Source organism: Squalius cephalus, assembly GCF_949319135.1.
Source record: "Squalius cephalus genome assembly, chromosome: 4".
NCBI classification, from domain to species: Eukaryota; Metazoa; Chordata; class Actinopteri; order Cypriniformes; family Leuciscidae; genus Squalius; species Squalius cephalus.
In genome coordinates this window covers 49,205,010-49,232,174 of record NC_137125.1, presented here as the reverse complement: position 1 = coordinate 49,232,174, position 27,165 = coordinate 49,205,010, and the positions used below count along the sequence as shown (strand labels likewise).

Sequence of the window (27,165 nt, the reverse complement as noted above, 5' to 3'; positions counted from 1 at the left end):
CTATACCTCTTTGTAGAGGAAGGAAAGAGGGACCGAGAGAACAACTGAGGAACAGACTGCCACATCGCTATGAGCTCTGTCGTCCCTCATGTGTGAGAAGAATACATGAGTGAAGGCAGAGCAGAGACAGGACGGACAGAATGACATGTAAGGGATGACAGTCATTAGTGGACTGTGGAGGGAATGTGTGTGTCGCAGTTTGAGGCTAGGAGGTGATGGATATAAATATCTGAGCACTGTTGTTTGGGGAGTTCAAGCGGGAAAAGCCCAGGCTTCCTGTCTGACCGCTGTACCAGCAGGATGGGAGTTCTGTTTCACATTTTATACACAATACTTTCAATGCATGTTGATGCTGTGTTAACATTTATTGAAACGCTATAACCGAATATGGTACTAAACAATGAATGCATTGGCAAACAAATGCATTTAAAGATTTAAAACACTAGAAAGCTACTCGTTCCATGAGGGAGTTCCACTAGTGCACACATGCATAAACATTCTAGATTGGTCAAACTGGTTAATAACGCTCAGATACAAACACTTTGATGCTGTCAGTGAACAGTTAGTCTGGATTTTGCATGGATTTTTTATCACGCATTTCTTCACTGTTATCAGAAGGCGCGAAGTTAATTTAGCTGAAATCACTGAAAATAATTTATCTGTCAGTGAATCAGGCTTGCTGAGCTTTTCTATCACCAGCTCCACCGCAGATGTTATCTGGGATTTCAAGAGCGAACGCGACATCCCGAGAAGGATAGCAGGAAAGTTTGTTCTGTATGTGAGAAAATGTCATCATGTGAAGTACCCAGTGCAGATTCCAGTGCCATCTGATCTTACTATTATTGTAGGAGACAGTGTCAGTGAAGAGCTTGAGAGGAGATATAAAACCTGTAAAGAAAAAAGGTAGATTTTTTAGGTTTTATATGTTATTTCCAAACAAACTTTAATTTTGTCACATTATATACAAAGTTTGAAAAATATTTGATTGTGTGTATTTAGAATACATTAAACGCTAGCTGTGAAATTACATTAACAAGAAAAAAATTGGCCATTTTATTAAATTTTTTTTTTTAAATGTGATGTATGTATATATGCACTTTTTGGACATTTTTTGGTAAATAAACTAGTGAGAGTGTGAAAAGTGTTGACGAGTTTATTTTCACACTTTTGGTCCACGTCCACCAGGTCAAAATTGTCAATAGGTGAAGAAACCAATATATGATTGGATCTGTCCACGGAATATGTCCACCTACCACTTCTATTTCTTCCCCATGATCCGGTCACAAGTGTGATGTATGTGCTGAGTTTGCGTGTGTGTGTTTGTGTGTAGTTTTCCTGCCATTGTCAGTAGGTGTGTGTCAGGCTGCAGTGACAGAGCTCAGGGGCAAATGAGAGAAATGTGTCTCCATCCGGCACACACATGAACACACAGTCACAATAACAACGTCACGGACACACACATACAAAAAGACCCTGACCTGAGGGAATTCAGCCCCAACACATACAAACTGAATGACTAATACCCTGACCACACATTTATTCAGGAAACATTAAAGTAGGCTAAATGCTGTAGTTTAGAAACTGCCTTGGGACAGAGTAAGCAGCCAAAGCATTCATAGTTGCATGAAGGGTCTGAAAATGTTTATTTCTCTCCTGAATTGCAGCAGGTATGATGCTGAAATCAGCATGTTTCTCTGAGAATATTTGAGGAACATGCATAAATGCATGCACAGCAGCAATGAATGGCTCTGGAAGACTTTATAAGCAAGCATTAATTTACCATAGGTTCTACGAACCTTTGGAGTCATTGTAGGAGTGCTTGGTTCAAAAAAGCTTGGAAAACCCAGAATTAGTAGACGCTTTTATGATCCAAAGTGTCTAGTGCACTACTGCAAGGACAAAGTCCTTAGTTGCTGCTTTGAACACAACAAGAAAGAAGTTATCCCCAGTGGGATTCCTAATGTTTTTATGGATACGTAATGTATGGAATGTCCCAAATCTGTCACATATGCATAAGAAGACTCGTGGGATACCTGCGTACTGGTAATTTGATAAACTGATTGTTTCCTAAAAATGAAGTGCTGTTAATGTGTTGTGTGATGTTCTTATCTGGAACATTCTGTATTCCTCTTGATACATTCTTGTGTTGTTCTGTTCATCACGCTCTTATCAGGGCGCTGCTGGCTTCAGATAAAAGCACGAAGATTGAATTAGCACTAATCACCGATCTGCACAAGATTCCTCTCAGTCTTGGGGTCTCACGGGAGCTCTGCGTACACGTCGATTTTGTTACACTTACTACCTTTGGCACATCTTTCCCTCGCTTGCGCTTCACCCCCCAGTGCAGAGTCTCAGATCTTAATCTCTGGAGCGAGAGGGAGGCTTGAGAAAAGGGTCCGTGTCAAGGACATCCTGCTCCGATGAAAATGAGGAGAGGAAGAAGGATTGTGTTGTGGAACGGCAGTAGCCTTGAGGAAGTTGGTAATAGTAAGGCTCAGAGAAGCTGTTCTTCAAGTGCATGTTCGCCAGGGCCCCGCGGGCGGGTAGAATCGCAGAGAGCACACTGACCCAGTTATAGAGTTTCAAGCAGAGACCGAGCAGAGCAGAAGTAGAGAGAAAAAAGAAAGTGAAAAGATCAGAGACACTTCCTGCAAGCAATTCCAAAAGATCGCTTCCAGATTATTCATTGTCTTCATGTTACTTGGTTGACATCATTGGTGACAAGACGTAGATAAGGATTCTCTTTCACAATTACTAGTCAAATCATGAAAGAACTTGCTGATGTACGTCACTCACCAGGCACTAACTGAACAACATGACTATCAGACTCCTCACAGAAACTTTGCATCATCAAAGTGTGAGGCCAGCAAATGAAGTCACATCCTGTAGAGTCACTCAATCAGTCTGTGCAGAGCAGAGAGCCGGTCAAATACTCCTTTAGACTGACGGATCCATGGATAAAGTGTCCCTTTGTAACAGGTTGCCCATAGATTGTCTTGCAGAAGGTCACCTTGGGTTACATAATAGTCCTTAAAATAGCTCAAAGTGCTAGACGTGGGGCTGACCTTGTGGTTTGGTTCTCTGGGGGTAACGATGGCAATGATGATTGTGAGAGATTCTTGTCTGTCTCTGGTGACAGGACAGGATCTGACACCCTTACACGCCCCCCGGTTCTCAGGTATCCTCCGTCAGGTCTCGGCTATCTGACGGCCTGATGATCTCAGCGCTACACTGGCAGCGGGAGGGTGCACGATTGGGTGTGTTAGGTGTGCTTTGGCGCTAACACGCAGCCATGTGTAACAGTGATGTTAGCCTACCTTGCACCGGTGGAAGTGAGCCTTCTACTTGCCCAACATCGAATGCTGCTGGAGAAGAGGTAGGAAGCACACCGGTTGTTCGGGAAGGGGGACACAGATTGAAAAGGCAAAATGGAAGGATGATCAGGGCTCAGAAGACAGTAGAGGAGAGCCGAGTATGTGGGAAAGGGCGGAAGCGGAAGGTGACCTGGTATCGCAGGCTTCTGGGCTACAGGTTAGTGATAGTAACAGTGGTGTCTTTTCCATCTATTTCGACCAGGTGTTGCTACATATCATTTTAGCAGCTGAACTCCATGCAGAACTTCACACTTTTACTTCTTTACTTACTGAGATCGAGAGTGGGCGGCGCGGAGAGATGATATCATAGCTGTGTACGTGGGTTGACACCTGACTTAAAGCGTGGAGGGAGTTTTCAACCCACACACAACTACAAAACCTAATTGGCCGGGACAATGGGAATGGAGACAGAGATTATGATGCTGACAATAAGATTTAAGACTTAAATACACCAACGGCGGCGTGTGTTGGACTGTTGCCCTGACTACACAGGAGGGATGATATTACCGCAGGGTGTCGTGGGAGGGAGGGAGAGTCAGCGGCCACTAAATTGAACACACATCCCCTGCGTTTGCACATGTGAACCCTCTGTCCATCCCTTCATGTCTGCCTCTCGGATAAACAGGAGCTTGCATGGCAAATTAATACTGGCTGATGATAAATGTCACACACATGCACAGCATCAATCTGAAATCTCTCGGTGAAGCCAGACCTCTGTCAGAGCCTGTTTTAGTAGAACTAATTCCATTATAGCAGTCTCACTGATTGCTCTTCCTGTCTGTTTCCACCGGCTCTGGTCGGCATGTGGCATATCCTTTATCTCAAATTGTGTTCCTTTCTGCCTGCGTTCCATGCACTCAGTTGATTACTTTCTAGTGATATGTTCTGCTGTTCTCGAAATGACACTGTGTTTACCCAGAACTGATTATACACCCTAATGTAAGGTGTCTTTAAACAGTGGACATCGATGATTGATTTGCTTAATGCCATGGAATAATATTAAACAGAAATGCGTTACTCATTTACCTGACTGCAATGGGAAAGAGGATAAGGAGGTCTCAACCTCTTCCTCTGTCTCTGTCAGTTTAGTGCAGTCTTGACCATTCAACATTTAACTTGTTGACAGGCACAAGACATGTTTGCTTGCTGCACCTGAAGCATTTGACAATAGTAATTCAGTAGTCACATTGTTTTCTAATGCAAGCTTTCTCACTACTTTTAGCTCCCTATATTACGTTTCCTTCATAGCATTTTGTCACAATAGCCTTTTTTTTCAGATGCATGTGTTATCCTATCTCAGAAGAACATTTGGTTGCTCAAATGGTTGACAACCTTGAAATGTCTTCTGAAAACCTATAATTATTTTTTGTCTCTTAGAACTTAAGTCTCCATTTTAGCACATTGGTGTCTAGGAGAAGCAATTGAGATGTTAAAGAGATCTTGTTTGTGATTTTTGTTTTTGTCTTGTCTATTTGTTGTCATGTTCTTTGCCTTCACCACGTTTCATCACAGTGTCATGTTTTCAACGCACATGTCCCCCGACAGTGTCTCTATTTTTAGCTCGGAGGGTAAAGGTGTGTGATCCCGTGGCCCTAGCTCGCTTTACAAAAGAGCTTGTAACTGGACTCTCGCTTGTGTTCTTTCTGAACGGGATAATTTTAGATGAGGACTTGAAACTTTCAGCAGGGTGTCAGGTGTACGTCCCACCTTTTCCTCGTCCGTTGTTCTCTTCACCCCCTGCCTCCATTGCTTCTGTCATGAGTGTGTGTAAAATTATACACAGAGCGTGGGGTCACTTTCAACCTTTGCTTCAAAAGGGACAGCCATATGGCACTGTGTTTACTATGTTAAATACTGAGCCTTTTGGAGGAAGATCAGGTGGCATGAGTTTTTGAGGAAGGAGCTTGGAGTTTTAGCAAGTTCAGTTACACGCTTTAATATGCACAACAGGTGGACTTGCAAATAACAGCTGGGAATATGAAACACATGTTCACTTTTATATATTAGTAGCCATAGCTTTTTATCTACAGTCTATGTTAAATCTTAATGTTTTAGCCATAGTATACTATAAACTTCCTGAAATTTAATTGCTCTCTTTGTGTTTGTACAGGCAGTTTGTTTTGTCTAAAAAAAATATTTTAAAATATCTCATGTTGCTTGTATAAATGCCACTTATAGATGGTTTTATAGTAATGTGAAACTATTTTTTGATTATGCACATTCATAAATGCCTGAAATGCCAAATATTCTACTGTATGGTACAAATGTGTTTTCTTTCTTCTTGGTCCCATAAACCTCATTTCCAAACTAAAATCATTCCTTGTGATCCAGAGGTCCCTGGCTAAATTTTTTTGATTTTGGCATGCAAACTTAACAATATTTATGCCACTCAGACAGGAATGTTCTATGCAATTGAAACGAGATACATTTCTAGTTTCAAAATCATTTGTTTTTCAGTTATTCCTCTTTAAAAGAAAAAAGAAAAAGAATGCAAATTGACATACATTTGGTTTTTGACCACTGAAAATGTGTAAAATTTACCAATAGTCACAGAGCCACATTGGAATTCTCATATTTCTGGGAATAAACCGTATTGTGCTGTAAAAAATTAAAAGATGCCAAAATAAAAGTTTGTTAACCAAAATATAAAAGAATATTAAGAGTTCTTTAATACTTCTCGGGTTACAGGCATGCAAACTTTAAGCAAAAAACACAAGAAGTGCTTTTTCCCATTTTTGAACTGTCACCGTTGGCATATGATGTAACATATTTTTCTAATAGACCCCCCCCCTACAAAACAATGGATTACTTAATAAATATGCATATATAACATTTAATATTTTGGCTTTCATCACTATTTATGGTTGTCTTTGTTCAGAAAAAAATATTCACAAAATAACAAATTTGACATGGATTTTCCCAAGTATCTTTTATTTTATATTTATTTTATTTTATTTTAATTCAAGGTCTTTTTCAGGGAGCCATCCTGCTATAGATACTAGATATGAGTTTTAGTTGATCGATCTGTGATACTAGCATGTGATGAGGCCAGTTCTGTGGAAGAATGACAGACAGAGGAAGTGATCGCACATTACTGACTCATGCAAGCCCCTTGCTGAGACACACAAACACACACACACACACACACACACATGTTTTAGACGTTTGTTTGTGTCTAAAAACAGTCTTTTCTGCCTATTTCATACCATATGAGGCAGAGGCTGTCTTTGCATGCAGGGAATTATGGGAACTTCCTGGCCAAGCAGACTGGTAAACAGATTGGTCTGGATCATTTTGATACTGGCACAAGGTATATGGCCGTCTCCTGTTGTGTGTGTTTTGTAGCGTGTCCCCACTTAGATCCACAATGACTAGTCCTTTTATGTGCAACAGCAAGAAGCTTATCCCAGATGTCAAAACCTTCAGCTCAGCAAGGTCTCATTAGTTTCTCTTGAATGCGTTCACTCAGTCTTGTGCTGAAGCTATTTGTGGTCATTCTGTTACGCAGGAAAGCCATCTCGCGGTCGGGCCTCCAGCATTTGGGTCCAGCACAGAATCCCTTCCCTGCCCTGAGCAATGGACCAGCCAAGGAACTCCGCAACACCGTGGACTGGAGCGTAAGTGTCCTTCATCTGTCTTTCACTATGAATGTCTATCCAACTGCATGTCTTATCAGCTTTCCCATAGAAAACAATACTGGCAGTGCTTTGATGGTTTCATTTGGTACTTCGATATAGACATTGGTCCATTTGACTACAACTAGTAAGTAACTACCCAGCAAACACAGAACATTGGCACAACGTACCCAACCTTCTAACAACGTTTTAACAACATGGCCAAAAGGTTGCTATGACTACGTTGTGTGGTGAAGGTTGTTACTGCGTTGTCACAGTATTGACATTGAACTTAAGCCATTGCTTAAGGTTGTGCCGAGGGTGTCTATGGACAACCACTGGATGACATATGTACTCGTCACTGCCCTGAAGTGCGAAAATCAGCCTTTTAAATTTCAACTGACCGTTGGGCAGTCTCGCTCTTCATCAAGCAAGGATACGCGAGAATTGCGTTTAATTTACCTCAGCTAAATAAGATACGTAATTATTCAAACACAACCTACAACTTCCTTGTCTAATGTGACATTTATTTGAACATCTTCTGGTCAGGTATGACAAATGTTTAACTTTATGCCAAAAGTATGAAGCCAAAATGACTTTAATGATGAGTAATTGATTTCAGCACTCCTCGAACAGGCAGCGACTTGAGTGTGTAGGCATGCTAGTTAACATTAGTCCACTCCCTGTATAAGGTTTTTTTGGTTTTGTTTTTTTCACAAATGAAAGATTGCCATATGCAGTTTTAATAAAGTTAAATTAGCTAACCTTCTATGTCATTTTTACTCTTCAAAGTGTACACTTGCAGGTGTTGATTATAATGAATTTACTGTTAGGCCCATAAATAATAATAAGGATAAACAATATGTAAAAACTATATAATTATCTAACATATGACCAATTAAAAATTAACCACAAAACATAACATGCTAAATGGGGGATATCTATATCTAGCATAAAAAATATCTAGCACCGCCTTTTGGGGTGGGTGGGGGGTGGGGGGATAAATTAGCTCCTACTTCAGAGTAGGGTCTAACCCAGCACAATAGTATAAATTGATTGGCCGAACACATGCCATATAAAATACTGGCACTCACTACATTCCATCTCTGTTATTACGAAACCCATGACACACAACAAAAACACAGCATCGATCATGGTGACCACCATTCTTCAGTTGTTGAAGTTGGTAAATGCCGTGCTTAAATGACTTTGCTGTCGGCCGGCTTACGTCACTTCAGAGTTCCTTCTGGTGGGAAATGGCTCTAGGGGAAAATCTTGTTCTCTGGTGTTCAGCATAGTTTGTATAACTGAGTTCCTATAACTAACCGGTGCGAAAGCCCCTATTGTGATGAGTTTGGTACAGGCAAGAGGCATTAGTTTAGAATGTTGCATTGTTTTTCCCCTCAAAATGCAATGAAAGCATGATATATAGTGGGTTTTTATATATATATAATACAGTACGTGACATTCTAAGACTAAAGCAGGGATGGGCAACTTCAGTCCTGGAGGGCCACTGTCCTGCAGGGTTTAGCTCCAACCCTGATAAAACTCACCTGCCTGTAGTTTTCTAATAATCCTAAGATGCTGATTAGCTTGTTCAGGTGTGTTTGAGTAGGGTTGGAGCTAAACTCTGCAGGACAGTGGCCCTCCAGGACAGAAGTTGCCCATCCCTGGACTAAAGCCCTAATGTTTGTGTCGAGGAGAAGATTGTGCAAATAGTTTTGCACATATCAGCATATTTGGACTGGTGGGTGCTGTTTGACGTGGGCGGGTCCCACAAAGATGGTTGGCATGGCAAAAGAGAGACTCGTTAATCCAGGTGCTGTGTGTACAGATGGAGACTGCTGAGGGGGCGGAGCCCAGCGGGACGCTTCCTGTTCGTCTTTGCTGGCCTTTCCTTCCCCTCTAGTTCCCAACGTGACCAGCGCAGCCATTAAACATTAATGCGCGTTCCTAAAACTGCTAAGTGTGTACACAAGGCATCGCTAATTGAAGCCTCACAATGTGTGTGATTTGAATGCAGGAATTACCTGACTGTTTTTGTATTTTAATGCTCATATCTATGTCAGTTTAGAGCAATCTTGACCGCATTCAACTTTTAACTTGTTCACAGGCACAAGAAAGACAGGTTTGCTTGCTCATAACATGTCATGTCAAGTTATTTATTTTGTGCTTTATATAGATATGTACTTACTATAAGGTTAGGATTAGGTTTGGTTTAGGGTTAGTTGCATGTGATTATGTATAATTACAGTTATGAAACAAATACAGTTTCAGCTGTAAAGACAATAGTGTCATTATTAAGCTCAATTTAGTTAGCGAACTATAAAGCAGCTCCACAGAAGATAATAGTGTCAAAAATAGTGCAGAGTTCATCATAAACCATGCTAAATTCAGATATTCAATTCAGAAGCTGTTATAATAGCCATAAATAAACCATGATTTGTTATATGCTAATCAGTTAGCATGAGGGGGTGTTTTCATTGAGCATTTGATCAATGTATTTGGTTTGTTTTCCTGGAAGAGTAACATAAATGCGTATATCTGCTGATTTTCTGAGCATTTAAGAGAATGCATTAGCATGCAGATGTTAGCTTCAAAGCTTATAGACATGGACTGACAGCTACAAAACTTTTGATTTTATCTGCACAGGAGAACGCAGTGAACGGTGATCATCTGTGGCTGGAGACGAACTGTTCCGGGGATCTCTGCTACCTGGGCGAAGAGACGTGCTTGGTCAAGATTGCAGTGAGTATAACATGGTTAAACAGGTTACAAACATGTTTAAAACGGATGAAAAGAACTAAAGAGAAGTCAGACAGTTGCTGTATTTGGAGGGCTGGCTGAAGGCAGAGAAGAGAGTGTCATTAGAGCATTTTAGCAGTGACATTTTCTTTCATGAGATAATGTGAGGCTGGTGTGTATTGAAAGGAAGAGGCAGCTATTAGTCTGAAAATGTTCAGCAGGTAAAAGGATTTTGTTAGGCTTTTGTTAAAGCACGACGCTACGCTCTGATGTTTTCAAGAGCCGTAGCAGCTCTATTATTGCCACTTCAAGTGGTTGGCAAAATCCTTCGGCGCCTCAGAGGAAACAAGCTTTTTACAGCTGAAGATGAGAGTGCAGTGAGAGCATATTCCTTATACAATTGAATTATAAGATGCATTGTAGATGTGTGCGTTTGCTCAGGCTATTGCTCTATGACAAGTTGTTGTGTGTTTTGTGCTGTTCGGTTCTCTTTAAGAAGTCGGCTCCCCGGAGGAAGTGTGCAGCCTGTAAGATCGTGGTCCACACGGCGTGCATTGAGGAGCTGGACAAGGTGAGCGGAGGCAGAAATATCCGTTTCACTCTCACGCACGTCATAAATACGCCCTCTACAGATGAACACTGACGTTTGTCTCTTCAAACAGACATCAGGAGGATAATGAAATGGGATGAGATGGTATAATCTAGATATTGCAGTTATGGTTTTTAGGATCAGGAGTTGTGGCTCCCTGCTGTTGCGATGTTCAAATATAGTTATCCGTGCAATTGAGTGAATGGATGTGAAAGAATATCGAGGTCACAGTATACATCACAATCTATTTAAAGATAATATTTTACTAACTATGTGGTAATGTCTGTTTTTGGTTCATTTATTAAATTAAATATTTTAGAAGTTCTTTAGAATTAATCAAAAGTTCAGAGATAGACTAATAGTTCAGACTTTATATTTATTAAATAATAATAATATATGTATATACTCACCGGCCACTTTATTAGGTACACCTTGTTAATACCAGGTTGGACCCTTCAGATTTGCCTTAATTCTTCGTGCCATTGATTCACCAAGTTGCTGGAAACATTCCTCAGAGATATTGGTCCATATTGACATGATAGCATGACGCAGTTGCTGCAGATTTGTCGGCTGCACATCCATGTCCTGATTCTCTCTTTCCACCACATCCCAAATGAGCTCTACTGGACTGAGATCTGGTGACTGTGGAGGTCATTTGAGTACAGTGAACTCACTGTCATGTTCAATAAACCCGTTTGAAATGATTTGAGCTTTGTGACATGGTGCATTTTTCTGCTGGAAGTAACCATCAAGATAATGAACGTTGTCAGCAACAGTACTCGATGAACGATGATCAATTGGTACTAAGGAGCCCAAAGTGTGCCAAGAAAAGATTCCCTACAATGTTACACAATCAGCCTGAACCGTTGATACAAGACTAGATGGATCCATGCTTTCATGCTAGTTACGCCAAATTCTGACCCTACCATCTGAATGTGGCAGCAGAAATCGAGACTCATCAGACCAGGCAACATTTTTCCAATCTTGTATTGTGTAATTTTGGTGAGCCGGTGTGAATTGCAGCCTCAGTTTCCTGTTCTTATCTGACAGGAGTGGCACCCATCTACTTCTGCTGTAGCCCATCTACTTCAAGATCCGACGTGTTTCTGCAGACCTCGCTTGTAACAAGTAGTTATTTGAGTTACTGTTGCCTTTCCATCAGATAGAACCAGTCTGGTCATACTCCTCTGATCTCTGACATCAACAAGGCATTTTCGCACACACATAACTGCCTCTCACTGGATATTTGCTCTTTTTCGGACCATTCTCTTTAAACCCTGGAGATATTTGTGCATGAAAATCCCAGTAGATCCCAGTAGGCCCATCTGGCACCAACAACCAGGCCACATTCAAAGGCCTTTATTCCCCATTCTGATGCTCAGTTTGAACTTCAGCAGATCGTCTTGACCATTGCTGCATCCGAATAGACCAGTACCTACCAATGTAGTACCTACTATACAGTTTGCAATATCAGACGCTGCCTGTCTACATAGCTACACATTGTGTTATTTAACTTAATGATTCTATAAACCTGTCTTTCATTGTCTCTCCCTCACAGATCAACTTCCGTTGCAAACCCACCTTCAGAGAGGGCGGCTCTCGATGCCTTAGAGATGTGAGTCCACTTCATCGACACATGTCTTCAAATCATTCATCACACTGAAGTTGCTTTGACGTATACTTATTGTACTTATTGTATACTTATGGCAGAGTGAAACCTTGTTGGCACGTTTACATGTGACCCGTTGTGTCTGTTTGCGACAGCAGAACGCTTTGAGACATCACTGGGTCCACCGCCGACGGCAAGAGGGGAAGTGTCGTCAGTGCGGCAAAGTATGTCACAGCGTCAGGTTTTATTAAAGGAGGGCGGCAGATTTTCTTTTTTTTTATGCAAAAGTCAAGTATGTTTATGCTATCCTTCACTTTGATTGTAGAGTTTCCCGCAGAAGTTCTTCCACAGTAAGGAGATCGTGGCCATCAGCTGCTCCTGGTGCAAGCTGGCAGTGAGTGTCATGTCATGTCTTTTACTCATAAAACCTCACTGGTTTATGCGACGCAGACTTGTTCCATCTCTTTCCCTGTTTGTCTATCACAGTTCCACAATAAGGTCACGTGCTTCATGCTCCATCAGATCGAGGAGCCCTGCTCACTGGGAGCTCACGCCGGGGTCATCGTACCCCCTTCCTGGATCATCAAAGTCAGGAAACCGCAGGTACGTTTTTATCAGCACCTCATGAAGTGAGGTTTATGTAATGTCCTGCAGGGGACGCTAATACAAAGTGACACTAGACTGTGTTCGGAAGCTGGGCTGTATGCTCTTGTCGTCTTCTGCTGATCATCTTCAGCTTAAATATGCTTTGATGCTGCGAGATTTTATATCAGTAATGTTGCGTTTCATAAAACTTCTATACTTATTTTATATGGAGCTTCTTTCATTGTTTCCTACACTTTCAACATCACAGTTTATCTGTTGCATTAAAAGCTAGAATTGAATTGATCAAAAACTGAACCATCATATCAACAGTCATAGCAGACATTTAGACCACACCCACTCTGATGACACGCTCAGCTATGATTGGTGGATTTACTGTATGCATTGATGGGGAAGGTTTTTGAAATGTGGCATCATGTTACTGCCACTTTCAATTCAGGAGTTGCTTAAAGGGAAGTTGCTTGCTTGTACACAAACTACAAAAAAAAGGAAAATCTTGTAATTTATTTCTCATCCGCTAACACTTTACACTTCAAAATTACTTAATTTATTACTTAAAAATTAACTATTTAATTAGTAAACTATATTACTTAAGAATTAACAGCATTTATTAATTTTACTCTTTCATGGGAATTCAAATTACATTTTAATTTTCTATTAAAATACATTTTTAAAATCTAAAGTTGTACTTGTTAACATTTGTTAATCTACTGGGAACCAACATGAACAAACAATGAACAACTAATGTTAACAAAGATTATTAATGCTCATTGTTAGTTCATGTTAGCTAATGCTAACTGATGTTAGCAAAATGAGACCTTATTGTAAAGTGTTACCTCTCTCATCCTCGTGTTGTTCTGAACCCATATGACCTGTGTCCCAGAGCTCATTTAAAAACTCCACTCGAAGGAAAAAACGGACGTCGTTCAAAAGAAGAGCCAGCAAAAAGGGCACGGATGTGAGTAGATCTGATTCCTGTCCTGCTTTTAAACGTTTTCTTCCCTTAACTCCTGCTCAGTGATCATCTGTCCCCACTGCTTACTGCAGCGATATGTGTGTGTATTTGTGTGCTAATGTGTGCATTTATTTGAAGTATAATGAAGTGACTTCTGAAATGACAGGAATCAAAATGGCGTCCGTTCATGCTGAAGCCGCTGCCCTCACCGCTGATGAAACCAGTGCTGGTGTTCGTCAACCCCAAGAGCGGCGGAAACCAGGTGAGACACTGAAGAAAGAGACGAGTAGAGGAGTTATCTGTCTGTCTGTCTACCGTTCAATATATCACTCTATCGTTCTATCTATAGTTCTGTCTGTTGTCCTATCTATCATTCTCTCTGTCTACCGTTCTATCTGTTGTTTGTCATTCTGTCTCTCTGTCTTTCTATCTATCTTTCGATCATTCTATCAATAGTTCTACCATTCTATGTTGTTTTATTTGTCATTCTGTCTGTCTGTCTTTCTTTTTATCATTCTGTCTTTCTATCTATCTTTCGGTCATTCTATCATTCTGTCTGTCATTCTGTGCATCTTTCTGTTATTATATCGTTCTGTTTTTCTGTTGTCCTATTTATCATTCTGTCTGTCTGTTGTTCTATCTATCTTTCTGTTATTTGTTTATCATTCTGTCTCTTGTCATTCTTTCTATCTTTCTGTCTGTCTCTCTATCTATATTTCTGTTATTCTATCTATCATTCTGTCTGTCTGTCGTTCTATCTATCATTCTGTTCTATTATTCTGTCTGTCGTTCTTTCTATTGTTTTGTCTGTCTGTCGTTCTGTCTACCTTTCTGGTGTTCTATCTTTCATTCTGTCTGCCTGTCTGTCTACCATTCTATATATCACTCTGCTGTTCTATCTATCTGTCATTCTGTCTGTTGTCCTATCTATCATTCTGTCTGTATGCTGTTCTATCTGTCGTTCTATCTATCTTTCTGTCTGTCTGTTGTTCTATCTCTCTATCATTATATCTTTCTGTCATTCTATTTATCATTCTGTCATTTTATCTATCGTTCTGTCTGTTGTTCTATTTGTCATTCTGTTTGTCTGTTTTATCTGTTATTCTTTTTTTCATTCTATCAATCTGTCACTGTCTATCATTCTATCTGTCTGTCATGCTATCAGTCTGTCTGTCACTCCATCTATTGTTCTTCCTGTCTTTGTTGTGTCTCTCTCTCAGTCTGTGGTGTTGTCTGTCTATCTGCCCGTCTGATCTGTCTGTGGTTCTCAGGGGACTAAGTTGCTGCAGATGTTCATGTGGATCCTGAACCCTCGGCAGGTGTTTGATTTGTCTCAGGGAGGGCCCAGAGAAGCGTGAGTCTCTCAGTTTCAGCGTTCTCTTTCATTCCGTATCAGATCATCTCTCCCTCCCTTAATGCGCTTTAACCCACTATTTCTTTGTCCTGACCACATTAATTATGTAGTCGCTGGATCTCAGCAGTGCTGTGTTCTATGAGGGAGTTCAGTGTTCTAGAAGCTTCTCTCCCCGCTGCCCACTGCCTCAGTTCGCCTCAGTAATTGAGCGGTGAGACAGCACAGCACATGCGCTCTGATCTGCTCTAGTGATGACAGAGAGAGAGAGAGAGAGAGAGAGAGAGAGAGTATTAAGATGGGAGCAGACACAGCTGGGCGGCTGGGGGCTTTTTTTTGAGCTGTCTGACAGAGCTGTGATTAAACTCCTATTAAAACAGAAAACCAACACACATACACACATGCAATGGCCCACAAAACATTTAATCCACATTTAAGTGTCTGAATGTCTTTGCATTAGAGGAGAAAAGTAAAAATGCATCAAACCAAGTGGCATTTATTTGTCAAATGTCAAACATTTAACAAATATATATTTTTTGATTAGGTTTTACACGATAATAGATAACAAAATGAAGACAGAATATATTTTGTGCATAGCTAATGTGTTGACTACACATGTGGTTACTCTGATAGGAGACCTGGGAGAACTGACTTCATTCATCTGCTAAAAATCACCTTCTGGTTAAAAGTCACTGTGTTAACATTATTTATTGCATTAGGTACTATCAATGAACAACACTTATTGCATTTATCAATCTAGGTTAATGTTCATTTATAAATATACTATTTAAAAACGTATTAGTGTATATATGGAAATTAACATTAATAAATGCTGTAAAAGTATTGTTCATTGTTAGTTCATGATTCCTAATGCTTGTTTACTAATGATATTCAACTTTATTGTAAAGTGTTATCAATATCATTGCAAAATGTCCCAGAAAAGTTGAATTCTGAGAAAATGATTCTTGCTTTGGTATTTTTATCTAATGCAGTGAAATTCGCCAATTTGTAAATGTGCCTTAAAGGTATAGCGGAGGATTTTCTTTTTCCGGGTGGATCATCAAGACTATTGGTCCTCCTAAGTGTCAATCATTCTGGTGATATGTTTACGTAAGGCCGTCGTACGTGCTCGTGCACACGATTCACACGATGGCTGCGCTCAGAACACAGGTTGGGCTTCCCACTGATGCCTCAGTCGCGAAGTTTCTACTTGACAGGTAAAGTTTGGCATGCTATTTGGAGAAATCCATTTAAAATCACTGCTAGTAAAAGTTAATGTAAGCTATGATTAGCTCGTGCATGCTCTCGGGAGCAGGTAGAGTGTTGCGCATGTGCATTTTTTCAAAAAGTGGAGAGGGCGGTTCTGTTCTAAAATTCGGGAAAATCCTCCGCTATACCTTTAAGCATCCAAATACTGTTTGGGGTCACTTTTTAATGCTAATTGATTGCAAATGCATCAGTAACAAACATCACTATTTGTTTCCCTCTGTCCATCAGGCTGGAATTATACAGGAAAGTGCCAAATCTTCGCATCCTCGCCTGTGGAGGAGATGGAACGGTATGTTGGGATGATCAGATATGTCCAACCCGCTAGAAGGTTAAACATTTTGGACGCATCTCCCTCTGGTGACAGATATGTGGAACGACAATGAACTGAAAAGCAACAAGCAGTGGCGAAACACTGTTATTAGCTAATAGTGGGTCTGTGGTTTGCCCTGTCATGCTTTCTTACGGGTAATTTCTAGATGCATGACCCATGCAAGATGAAACTTGGATTTCCTGAGCGGCGCTTTTGGCATTTCTGCCCCCGAATGACTAGTTTGTCCTCTTTTGTCTAGGTGGGCTGGATTCTCTCGGCCTTAGATGAACTTCAGATGAACCCACAACCTCCTGTAGCTGTGCTTCCTCTTGGTACAGGAAATGACCTTGCCAGGACTCTGAACTGGGGAGGGGTGAGTCAACTCATCTTTAAATCTTCTTTAAGTGATTAATAAATAGTTTGATTCCCCTGTATGCCTGTGTGTATGCTTTCTCCATTCTTAGCTAGGGGCACGTTTCCCCTGACTATTGCTAGTGGAAATCACCATTTCCTATTGCAAACATGCTGCTATCACATAAAGCTAGCATCCATCACACATTTCACCCTCATCTTACTCATGAAATGCTGAATAACAGCACCTTTGAATTTTAATTTGGTTTGTTTTACACAACACAGGAGCGTGTGAAAGCAAACAGCATTAGCTGGATATGATCGGGCTGCTCTGATTGGCTGAGAGGCTGTAATTGTGCAGTTGGCCATCTAAGTGGTTGTCACTGATAAATGCCGCTCATTATTTTCCATTATACTCTGACCGCATGCCTGGAGAAACACTGGCCATGGAATCTGGAGTGTCTCTCTCGTTTTTTCCCCATGCCTTTATCGAAAGTCTGTTATTAGCAATGAAGCGGGTATAATGATCCTCGCTGTCCACTCTGAACATTCGAATTGATGGTATAATCATTGCTATTCATGTCAAGCACTGTGTTTATGCCAGGAGTAAATAGCCCTTTACATACAGTAGCTGTGTTGTGTAAGGTAAGACCTCTCAACTCAACATGATCTCTTCATGTTTCAGGGTTACACCGACGAGCCGGTGTCTAAGGTCTTGTGTCACGTGGAGGACGGTACGGTGGTGCAGTTGGACCGCTGGAATCTGCAGGTGGAGCGTTCGGCTGCTCAGCCGGAGGAGGGCACGCAGAAGGTGATCGCTGTAGATATACACCAGGATATATGTTACGTTTATACGCTGCTGATATTACAATGTGTCTCTTTGTTGTCTTTTATCAGCTTCCTCTTAACGTGTTCAATAACTACTTCAGCCTCGGCTTTGATGCCCACGTCACCCTGGAGTTCCACGAATCTAGAGGTTTGTGACGTATATGTGTGCATTTTACATATTGACGTATTACTGAACCTTTAAAACTTATATATATAAATGACCTTTTATATGTGAATGTTATGTTTGGCCGAGTCAAGCTGCTGAATACTGAATAGGCCTTGATGTGTATAGTAAATGTTTGTGACGTATATATGTGCAAATGTGTGCATTTTACATATTGACGTATTACTGAACCTTTAAAACGTATATATGTAAATGACCTTTTATATGTGAATGTTATGTTTGGCCGAGTCAAGCTGCTGAATACTGAATAGGCCTTGATGTGTATAGTAAATGTTTAGTGGGCATATGTTAATATGATGACCTAATAGCCGTGATGATTGTGAATTATTTCAAAAGATCATGTTTTCTATGATATGACCCTTTTAAAATTCTTGACTCACTTTATTGGCTGTGCACGTGTGTGGCATTTAGTAAAATGTCCTTGTTGGCCGATATCTTCATGTATTTGTTCTTTCTCATTCTTTTTCATTCTCAGAATCATAATCATTTGTGTCGTTGTGTTCCTTCACAGAAGCCAACCCCGAGAAATTCAACAGTCGCTTCCGTAACAAGATGTTCTATGCAGGGGTAGGCAGAGTTCCCTTTCTGACAGAATAAGTGGTGTGTGTGTGTGTTTGTAAGAGAGTGACTCTTAGTTTTGTCCCCTCAGGCGGCTTTCTCCGACTTTCTCCAGCGGAGCTCCAGGGATCTGTCTAAGCATGTCAGAGTGGTGGTGAGTATGAAACTTCACCTGGAACCCCTGTTCCTGTCTGCTAATGCTAACTTTTCCCATTGTCCACCTGATATTTAACATGTTGTTCTCTGTACTGACAGTGTGATGGTACGGATCTCACACCCAAGATCCAGGAACTGAAGTTTCAGTGCATCGTCTTCTTGAATATTCCCAGGTTTGCTGCAAAAATAAGAGTTTTTGCTAATTATGTCGTCTTCTTTTTGTAAATAATAAATTCAGGTAGTAACACTTTGGTAGTATGTGCCTTGTAATAAAACTTTCAAAACATGTTTTTCTGCCAAGTCTGGTACATTAGAAATGTGTCTGGGTTGAAGGTCAGTACAAAACATCTAATAATGGCCTCAGCTAACACATTGTTTTTGTACTTAGTGCCAAGAAAAAAACAATTCCGTACAAATATATTACTGCGATTGTTTTTCGCACAACAGTGTTTAAATGTTGAGCTTGAAAAGGTCAATTATAATAAGTGTGGCTGTAATGAAGAACTGTTAATCTTCTGACTTCTGTGATGTCACTTCCTCAAATTTGATTTTAGAAAGATCAAACCAATATTTTAAATAATCTGCGTGGGGAAAATGTTACATAATAATAGGGTTGGGCAATTTCTGCATTTTCTCAGAAACTGCATAGAGCATTAAAATGACACACTGCAGACTGAAAGCATTTATTTTAAAGCAATTATTTTAATTACATTTTATAGCTTTTTTTTTTTTTTACTTTTATTATTTATTTAGTTGTTGCTGTTAACTGGATAGATGTTTTTTATTTAACCCAATATGAAATATAGTGGTGATGAAAAGGGTCATGCAAACTGATTCCAATGAAAACACATTTAAATATAAAAAGATTTGGACAAAATGTGTATTGCTGCAGTCTATTTAAAAGATATCTAATTTGAATGAATAATTGTTTTAAAAAATCAACTCAAACTCAAAAAAAGACTTATTTCTTATTAAACTTATTTAACTTATTTCATCACTGGATAGGGCTGTGCAACGATTAATCGCGATTAATCGCAGCCAAAATAAAAGTTTGTTTACATAATATATGTGTGTACTATGTATAATTATTTTGTATATAAATACACACATATTCATGTATATTTGCATGTATATATGTTTATACATACATATATATATATATATATATATATATATATATATAATTATAAATATAAATATTTTATATATAAATAACACATTTTTCTTAAATATATACATGCATGTGTGTATTTATATATACAAAATATTTATGCACAGTACACACACATATATTATGTAAACACAAATTTTTATTTTGGATGCGATTAATCGCGATTAATCGTTGCACAGCCCTATTACTGGATGAATCAGCGTTTTTGAACAAATCTCTTCAATGAATGATTCAATGACTCGCACATTTTTAACAGTCACTTGTCGCCACCTACTGGTGTAAGGATGTAACTGATCAGCGCCAGCACAGATTTGAATGTTCTGCTGTGATTTTGTCAAAGGTTTAATAGACATGGCCGAATAATTGTCACTTAGGAATAAGATCATGTGGGTTGGATCTTTTAATGATTAATCGTGCAGCTCTATCCCAGTTTTTATCTGAAGGATTCATACTTTTTTTTTAAACATGTCAACAGGACTGTCTTATTTTACATACCTCATTAAACGCTGTACTCTCTCTCTGTAGGTACTGTGCTGGTACCATGCCATGGGGAAACACGGGCGACCACAGAGATTTTGAGCCTCAGAGGCATGACGACGGCTGCATCGAGGTGATTGGTTTCACCATGGCCTCTCTGGTGAGCAATTGGCGATTGGCTCTTTTATTTAGAGCTGGACTTATTCTGCCATATTGCACGTTGCACTTTTTCACTTTCCCATAGTAATACAGACCCTTTCCAAAAAATTAGAATATCATGGAAAAGTTTATTTATTTCCATAATTCCATTCAAAACGTTAAACTTCCATAGATTATAGATTCAGGGCCCACAACTTAAACGATTTCAAGTATTTAGTTGTTTATTTGTACATAATTTGGGCTTCTACCTCATAAAACCCACGAAAACAGGATTTCAAAAAATTTGAATATTACATGAAATCACACAGTAATTACACAGTGATACCATGGTCATTGAACCAGGTTTTGGTTCTTTTGGCAGTGTGGGCAGGTGCAAATCCTGCTGGAAAATGAAGGAAGCATGAAGTGGGTTTCGGGGGTTTTATGAGCTGAAAGCCCAAATTATGTACAAATAAACAACTAAATACTTGAAATCTTTTAAGTTGTGGGCCCTGAATCTATAATCTATGGAAGTTTAACGTTTTGAAAGGAATTATGGAAAGAAATAAACTTTTCCATGATATTCTAATTGTTTGTAAAGGGTCTGTATGTATAGTCTTTGTTGCAGTTTTAAGGCTTAAGGCTTACATGCATTTCCCTGTCTTAACACAAGGCGGCGCTGCAGGTGGGCGGCCACGGAGAACGGCTGCATCAGTGCAGAGAGGTCATCCTCACCACCTTCAAGACGCTGCCCGTGCAGGTGGACGGCGAACCGTGTCGCCTCACGCCCTCGACCCTGCACATATCACTGAGGAACCAGGCCAACATGGTGCAGAAGAGCAAGAGACGCACATCTGTGCCGCTGCTCAATGAGTGAGTCACAAAATAATCTGCACTCAAATGTACTACTTAATCCACTCATGCATCAGTGCACAATACATATGCATTTTGACAAATGCAGATGTGCAAGATGTAAAAGTGTTTTGAAAACTTTTTGTGAGTGATTTTTAAAAGACGTTTTGATCTCCCATTCATGCATATTATGGTGTTTTACTACGTGTTATTGGACAACCTGAACTAACCTAGTCCTGTTATTACAAGGTCAAATATTTAGAGACTGACTTTGACACACAGTCATTTTATGGTTTTCTTGATACAAAACAACAGTGACGAGAGCAAGATTGCGTCTACTGACGAGCCAATAAAAATGCAACATGAAATTGCGTATTGATCAACGCGACATGGCACTAAAACTTTATTTATTTACCTCAAGCTCCATTTGCAAAATTGCCATGCAAAGTTGGCCTCTGTTCCCCTAGCCATAACCACATCCATATTCTCCTCTTTCGATTCCTCCTCTTTTTTTCAGCGCACATAAAAACCACAATTGCCAAAAAGTGATTCATCTTCCTCTCTTTGTTTACCACTAGCGCATGCTGATGACGTTTTATTCTTCTATACTAACTTGCGTCGTAGCCTACGATTCAAAAGGTGTCATAATCATACAGTCTACATACATGTTGTACAGTGTGATCAGTAATCCGAAATCTCAAGTCAGTAGCAGGCATAACACCAGCTCATGTGTGCTTGACTGATGAATGTTCTAGTAACAGCACTAATGCACTGCTCTTCTAGAACCTCTCTCACGGTCTGTTTGCTGCTCTGCAGTGCCTCAGTGTGTTTTTCTTTCTTTTTCTTTCCTTGTCTCCATCTTTCTTTCTCCTCCTTAATTACTGGTCGCCCTTCATGCGTTTGTCCCTCTCCGCCTCCATCTCTCTCTCTCTCTCTCTCTCTTGTGCTGACTGGCTTGGCTGTGCTGCCTGTGTTCCTGTGTGGCTGCGCTGACTCAGCATTCAGAAAGTGTGCGCAGCCGACCTGCGCCGCCTCTCTGCTCCCCCCGACTCCTTCTCTGTGTAAGTATGGTATACACAGCCGTGTCACACACCTCGGCCTGCTGACAGAGCGGGTGTGTGTGTGTGTGTTTTGTGTTTTCCGCCCAGCTTACAGTGTATTGAGGTGTTGTCCTGTTGATGTGCATCTTAAAGTCAACATGAAATTATCAAATCGACCCTGTTTACTGTCTTAATACATGTTTCTGGTCTTATTGCACACAAGCAGAGTGCAAAAACAGTGTTTGTTTTAGTAACCTCTCAACATAATTTCATTGCTTGCTCTGCTGTTTTAGTTGACATCTTCTAGGCCGTTCGATAAATAATGCATTTTAAAGGGTTAGTTCACCCAAAAATGAAAATTCTGTCAGTAATAACTCACCCTCATGTTGTTCCAACCCCGTAAGACCTTCGTTCATCTTCGGAACACAAATTAATATATTTTTGATTAAATCTGAGAGCTGATCACTCCTCCATAGGCTTCTAAGTGATTGAAACTTGCTGGCCCAGAAAAGTTAGCACAAAAGCACAAAAAGTATTCTCATCGCTTGATAAACTTAAGATTGAGCCACTGTAGTCACTTGGACTATATTAACGATCTCTTTAATAACTTTTCTGGGCCAGCAAGTTTCAATCACTTAAAAGCCTATGGAGGAGTGATCAGCTCTCAGATTTAATCAAAAATATCTTAATTTGTGTTCCGAAGATGAACGAAGGTCTTACGGGGTTGGAACAACATGAGGGTGAGTAATTACTGACAGAATTTTCATTTTTGGGTGAACTAACCCTTTAAGCATTTTATCTTTCTAAGCTTTTGCAGGTGGTTTTTACAATCATTTTTTGCCTGCAGGAATGAAAAAAAAAAAAACCGTTTTGTGACAAACTTTTTATTAAATTATGCATAATTATTCCTATATATATACACTCACCTAAAGGATTATTAGGAACACCATACTAATACTGTGTTTGACCCCCTTTCGCCTTCAGAACTGCCTTAATTCTACGTGGCATTGATTCAACAAAGTGCTGAAAGCATTCTTTAGAAATGTTGGCCCATATTGATAGGATAGCATCTTGCAGTTGATGGAGATTTGTGGGATGCACATCCAGGGCACGAATCTCCCGTTCCACCACATCCCAAAGATGCTCTATTGGGTTGAGATCTGGTGACTGTGGGGGCCATTTTAGTACAGTGAACTCATTGTCATGTTCAAGAAACCAATTTGAAATGATTCGAGCTTTGTGACATGGTGCATTATCCTGCTGGAAGTAGCCATCAGAGGATGGGTACATGGTGGTCATAAAGGGATGGACATGGTCAGAAACAATGCTCAGGTAGGCCATGGCATTTAAACGATGCCCAATTGGCACTAAGGGGCCTAAAGTGTGCCAAGAAAACATCCCCCACACCATTACACCACCACCACCAGCCTGCACAGTGGTAACAAGGCATGATGGATCCATGTTCTCATTCTGTTTACGCCAAATTCTGACTCTACCATCTGAATGTCTCAACAGAAATCGAGACTCATCAGACCAGGCAACATTTTTCCAGTCTTCAACTGTCCAATTTTGGTGAGCTCGTGCAAATTGTAGCCTCTTTTTCCTATTTGTAGTGGAGATGATTGGTACCCGGTGGGGTCTTCTGCTGTTGAAGCCCATCCGCCTCAAGGTTGTGCGTGTTGTAGCTTCACAAATGCTTTGCTGCATACCTCGGTTGTAACGAGTGGTTATTTCAGTCAAAGTTGCTCTTCTATCAGCTTGAATCAGTCGGCCCATTCTCCTCTGACCTCTAGCATCAACAAGGCATTTTCGCCCACAGGACTGCCACATACTGGATGTTTTTCCCTTTTCACACCATTCTTTGTAAACCCTAGAAATGGTTGTGCGTGAAAATCCCAGTAACTGAGCAGATTGTGAAATACTCAGACCGGCCCGTCTGGCACCAACAACCATGCCACGCTCAAAATTGCTTAAATCACCTTTCTTTCCCATTCTGACATTCAGTTTGGAGTTCAGGAGATTGTCTTGACCAGGACCACACCCCTAAATGCATTGAAGCAACTGCCATGTGATTGGTTGATTAGATAATTGCATTAATGAGAAATTGAACAGGTGTTCCTAATAATCCTTTAGGTGAGTGTATAAGTTCAGTACTGTCAAAGCAATTCATTCAGCCATTAAAATAGATTTTAATATTGCCATACAGCACCACAAAATGTCCTAATAAATAAAAATAATTTAAAAATAAATTGTCATACTAGAATTTAAATGTCAATTTTGTAACGATAACGTACTAAAAATAAATAATAAAAAAGTTCACATTAGAATTTAAATCTATTAACTTTGTAATGATAACATAATAAAAATAAATAACTATTTTATAATTATTAAATAATAAGAAAATAATTTAGAATAAATCAATATTCATAAAAAAAATGTGTTTAGTGTTTTATTTTTATTTATTTTAAATTTTTTCAGTAAATTTTTTTTTTCTTTTATACCACCATTTTTGACTATATGCACGGCAAATGTGGACAAATAATAATTTTTTAAAAAGCTAAATTCTTTATAAAATATTGCACATAGTATTTACACAATTTAATGATGGTTAGGGTTATAGAAGGTTACTACATAAATAATAGTAAATAATGATTCATTTGTACATGTCAAGGGTCAATCATGTTGACTTGTATAAGGATGACAGATTTGGTCTAAACAGACCAAACGGCCCCAGAAAGCATTTTTATTAATGGCTACAGTCCTTTCTGATCTTCACCTGTCCTTTTGTGAAACTCATTTTCACGTTTTCTTTTAGCTCCTCATCATCAGTTTTCATAGTTTTCCATTACGATTCAGTCCTTTCATGTAGAACATTATCAGCAAGCAGAAGATAAAACCAAGAAAATGTCTGTTCCACCTCCACCTCTGTTGGTTAATATCTCATATGAATGCTTTTATGTGGGATCGGTTCTCATTTCTGGTCGTCTGCACATCGCAGCTCTCATGCAGTCCCTGACCGTCTGCGTCTGCGCGTGAACCGTATCATCCTGCAGGAATACGAGAGCATGCAGTTCGACAAGGAGCGTCTGCGTGACATCTGTAAGTTAAGCGCAACCTTTCCCACAATTCAGTTCACATATCTTAATATAGTGCTGTTGTAGGAAGGGTGAATATGTGACTGTATGCCAACTCAGTGTGTGTGTGTGTGTGTGTGTTTGCTTGTTCAGCTACTCCTGTTGGCATCGTGGTGGTGAGAGGAGACTGTGACCTTGAAACCTGTCGACTGTACATTGACAGGCTTCAGGAGGTGAGCACTTCCCATGCTGCTCCTTTCAGTCCGATTTCACTGAGGAATGAATTAATACGATTACGTTTTTCTTGTTTGCTGGGACGTAAAACTGAATGTTGTTTCTGGTCCTGTGGTTTTTTTGTAATTTCATTTGCATCATTTAATCTCAAACCATGCCACCATCATGTTATACATTTTCGTAATTACAAATTTTTGTCTGTTGTTGACAGGATTTGCATCAAGCGCCCTCTTCTGGTCACAGAGTGCACTACCAGGTAAACGCCTCGACAGGGTTGGACAAAATTCAGGCAAATTCTGACTCACCTTGTGGGATTCTTGTCTGTATTTACTGTTGTCTTTTACTGCATGTCACTGTTGTTTCCTGTGTTTCGTTTTAATCCATTGCCATGCAACGTGCTAAAAATGACAATAAAGTTGATTTTGACTTTGGATATATAAATTCAGTCCTGTCAAAACTGTTAATTCAACCATCAAAATAGATTTATTAAGATAATAATAGATAATAGATATTGCCGTACAGCACCACAAAATGAATTTAAAAAGAATTCACTTTGTAATGATAACTTAATAATAATAATAAAAATAAATAATCACATTACAACATAATTATTATTTTAGTCATAATTAATTTAGTAATGGTAAATAATATAAATCTTCACATCAGAATTTAAATCTATTAACTTTATAATGTAATATAAATAAATATTGAAAAATATATATTCAAATTTGAATTTAAATATATTAATTTTGTAATAACTTAAAATTAATAACTTTTTGTGATAACAATAAAATAAATATCTTATATTAGAATTTAAATATATTCATTTTGTAATGATAACTTAATAAAATATTCACATCATAGTTTAAATCTATTAACTTCCTAATTTTAACTTAATGAAAAGAAATATTAAAAAGAAATATTCACATCAGAATTTAAATCTTTTAATTTTCTAATGATAACAATAAAATAAATATTCATAAATATTTAGAATTTAAATCTATTCATTTTGTAATGATAACTTGATAAAAAATATTCACATCAGTATTTGAATCTATTAACTTTGTAGTGATAACAAAATAAACGCTCAGATTATATTTTAAATCTATTAATTTTGTAATGATAAAATAAATATCAAAAATACATATTCACATTAACATTGGAATCTATTAATTATGTAATAGTTTGAGTTTGATTTTGAGCATAGTGGGAAATGAAATCGTCTTCAACTGTGGTTAGTAAAATAAAAGTTATTTTATTAAATATAGTGATATATAAATAAATGATACCTCAAAATACTTGTTTTGTGTGTATGAGTGCATCATACTGAAATTCATAATGTTATTGAAATGTATATGCATACTTTAAAACTACACCTACAATAGTTATCTGAATTGAATTGAATTTTAAGTCAAATTCAGGAATTGAATTATAAGCAGCATCTTGTCAAACTGCGTGACACAGAACACCTGTGATGTTTTTCGTGTCTGTTCTCAGGATGAGAGCACAGGTTTGTCATGGCCGAGTTCAGCGCACAGACTTTCATCAAACTGGAGCTTCCTAGACTGTGAGTCTCCGCATCTGAACTGTGTTTCTATTGTCTATACTGACTATAAGAAGAGACATACCTTTGCAAGTAAAGTCAGCAATTGCACCAGAGTTCATTTTAATGGAACTAAACCT

General features: G+C 39.1%; 1 protein-coding gene across 9 annotated transcripts in view; it reads left to right on the top strand.

Annotated features, from left to right (window-relative positions):
• The window catches only part of dgki (diacylglycerol kinase, iota), a 45,035-nt gene that overhangs the window by 13,524 nt on the left and 4,346 nt on the right, over positions 1-27,165 (top strand). Inside the window, exons 1-25 of one of the 9 annotated variants that reach the window (XM_079869824.1) lie at positions 2,954-3,531; positions 6,883-6,991; positions 9,641-9,736; positions 10,230-10,304; positions 11,881-11,937; positions 12,090-12,155; positions 12,257-12,325; positions 12,418-12,534; positions 13,418-13,492; positions 13,656-13,751; positions 14,761-14,843; positions 16,338-16,398; positions 16,679-16,792; positions 17,456-17,581; positions 17,668-17,746; positions 18,294-18,349; positions 18,432-18,494; positions 18,596-18,669; positions 20,193-20,304; positions 20,956-21,155; positions 22,133-22,195; positions 25,173-25,273; positions 25,402-25,481; positions 25,694-25,738; positions 26,980-27,049. In XM_079869824.1, coding sequence (XP_079725950.1) covers positions 3,293-3,531; positions 6,883-6,991; positions 9,641-9,736; positions 10,230-10,304; positions 11,881-11,937; positions 12,090-12,155; positions 12,257-12,325; positions 12,418-12,534; positions 13,418-13,492; positions 13,656-13,751; positions 14,761-14,843; positions 16,338-16,398; positions 16,679-16,792; positions 17,456-17,581; positions 17,668-17,746; positions 18,294-18,349; positions 18,432-18,494; positions 18,596-18,669; positions 20,193-20,304; positions 20,956-21,155; positions 22,133-22,195; positions 25,173-25,273; positions 25,402-25,481; positions 25,694-25,738; positions 26,980-27,049 — 2,326 coding nt within the window. In that variant the 5' untranslated portion in view covers positions 2,954-3,292. Of the gene's footprint in view, positions 1-2,953; positions 3,532-6,882; positions 6,992-9,640; positions 9,737-10,229; positions 10,305-11,880; positions 11,938-12,032; positions 12,156-12,256; positions 12,326-12,417; positions 12,535-13,417; positions 13,493-13,655; positions 13,752-14,760; positions 14,844-16,337; positions 16,399-16,678; positions 16,793-17,455; positions 17,582-17,667; positions 17,747-18,293; positions 18,350-18,431; positions 18,495-18,595; positions 18,670-20,192; positions 20,305-20,955; positions 21,156-22,132; positions 22,196-25,172; positions 25,274-25,401; positions 25,482-25,693; positions 25,739-26,979; positions 27,050-27,165 lie in introns of those variants that run through there. The other 8 variants (XM_079869823.1, XM_079869821.1, XM_079869828.1 and 5 more) reach the window with 8 other exon arrangements.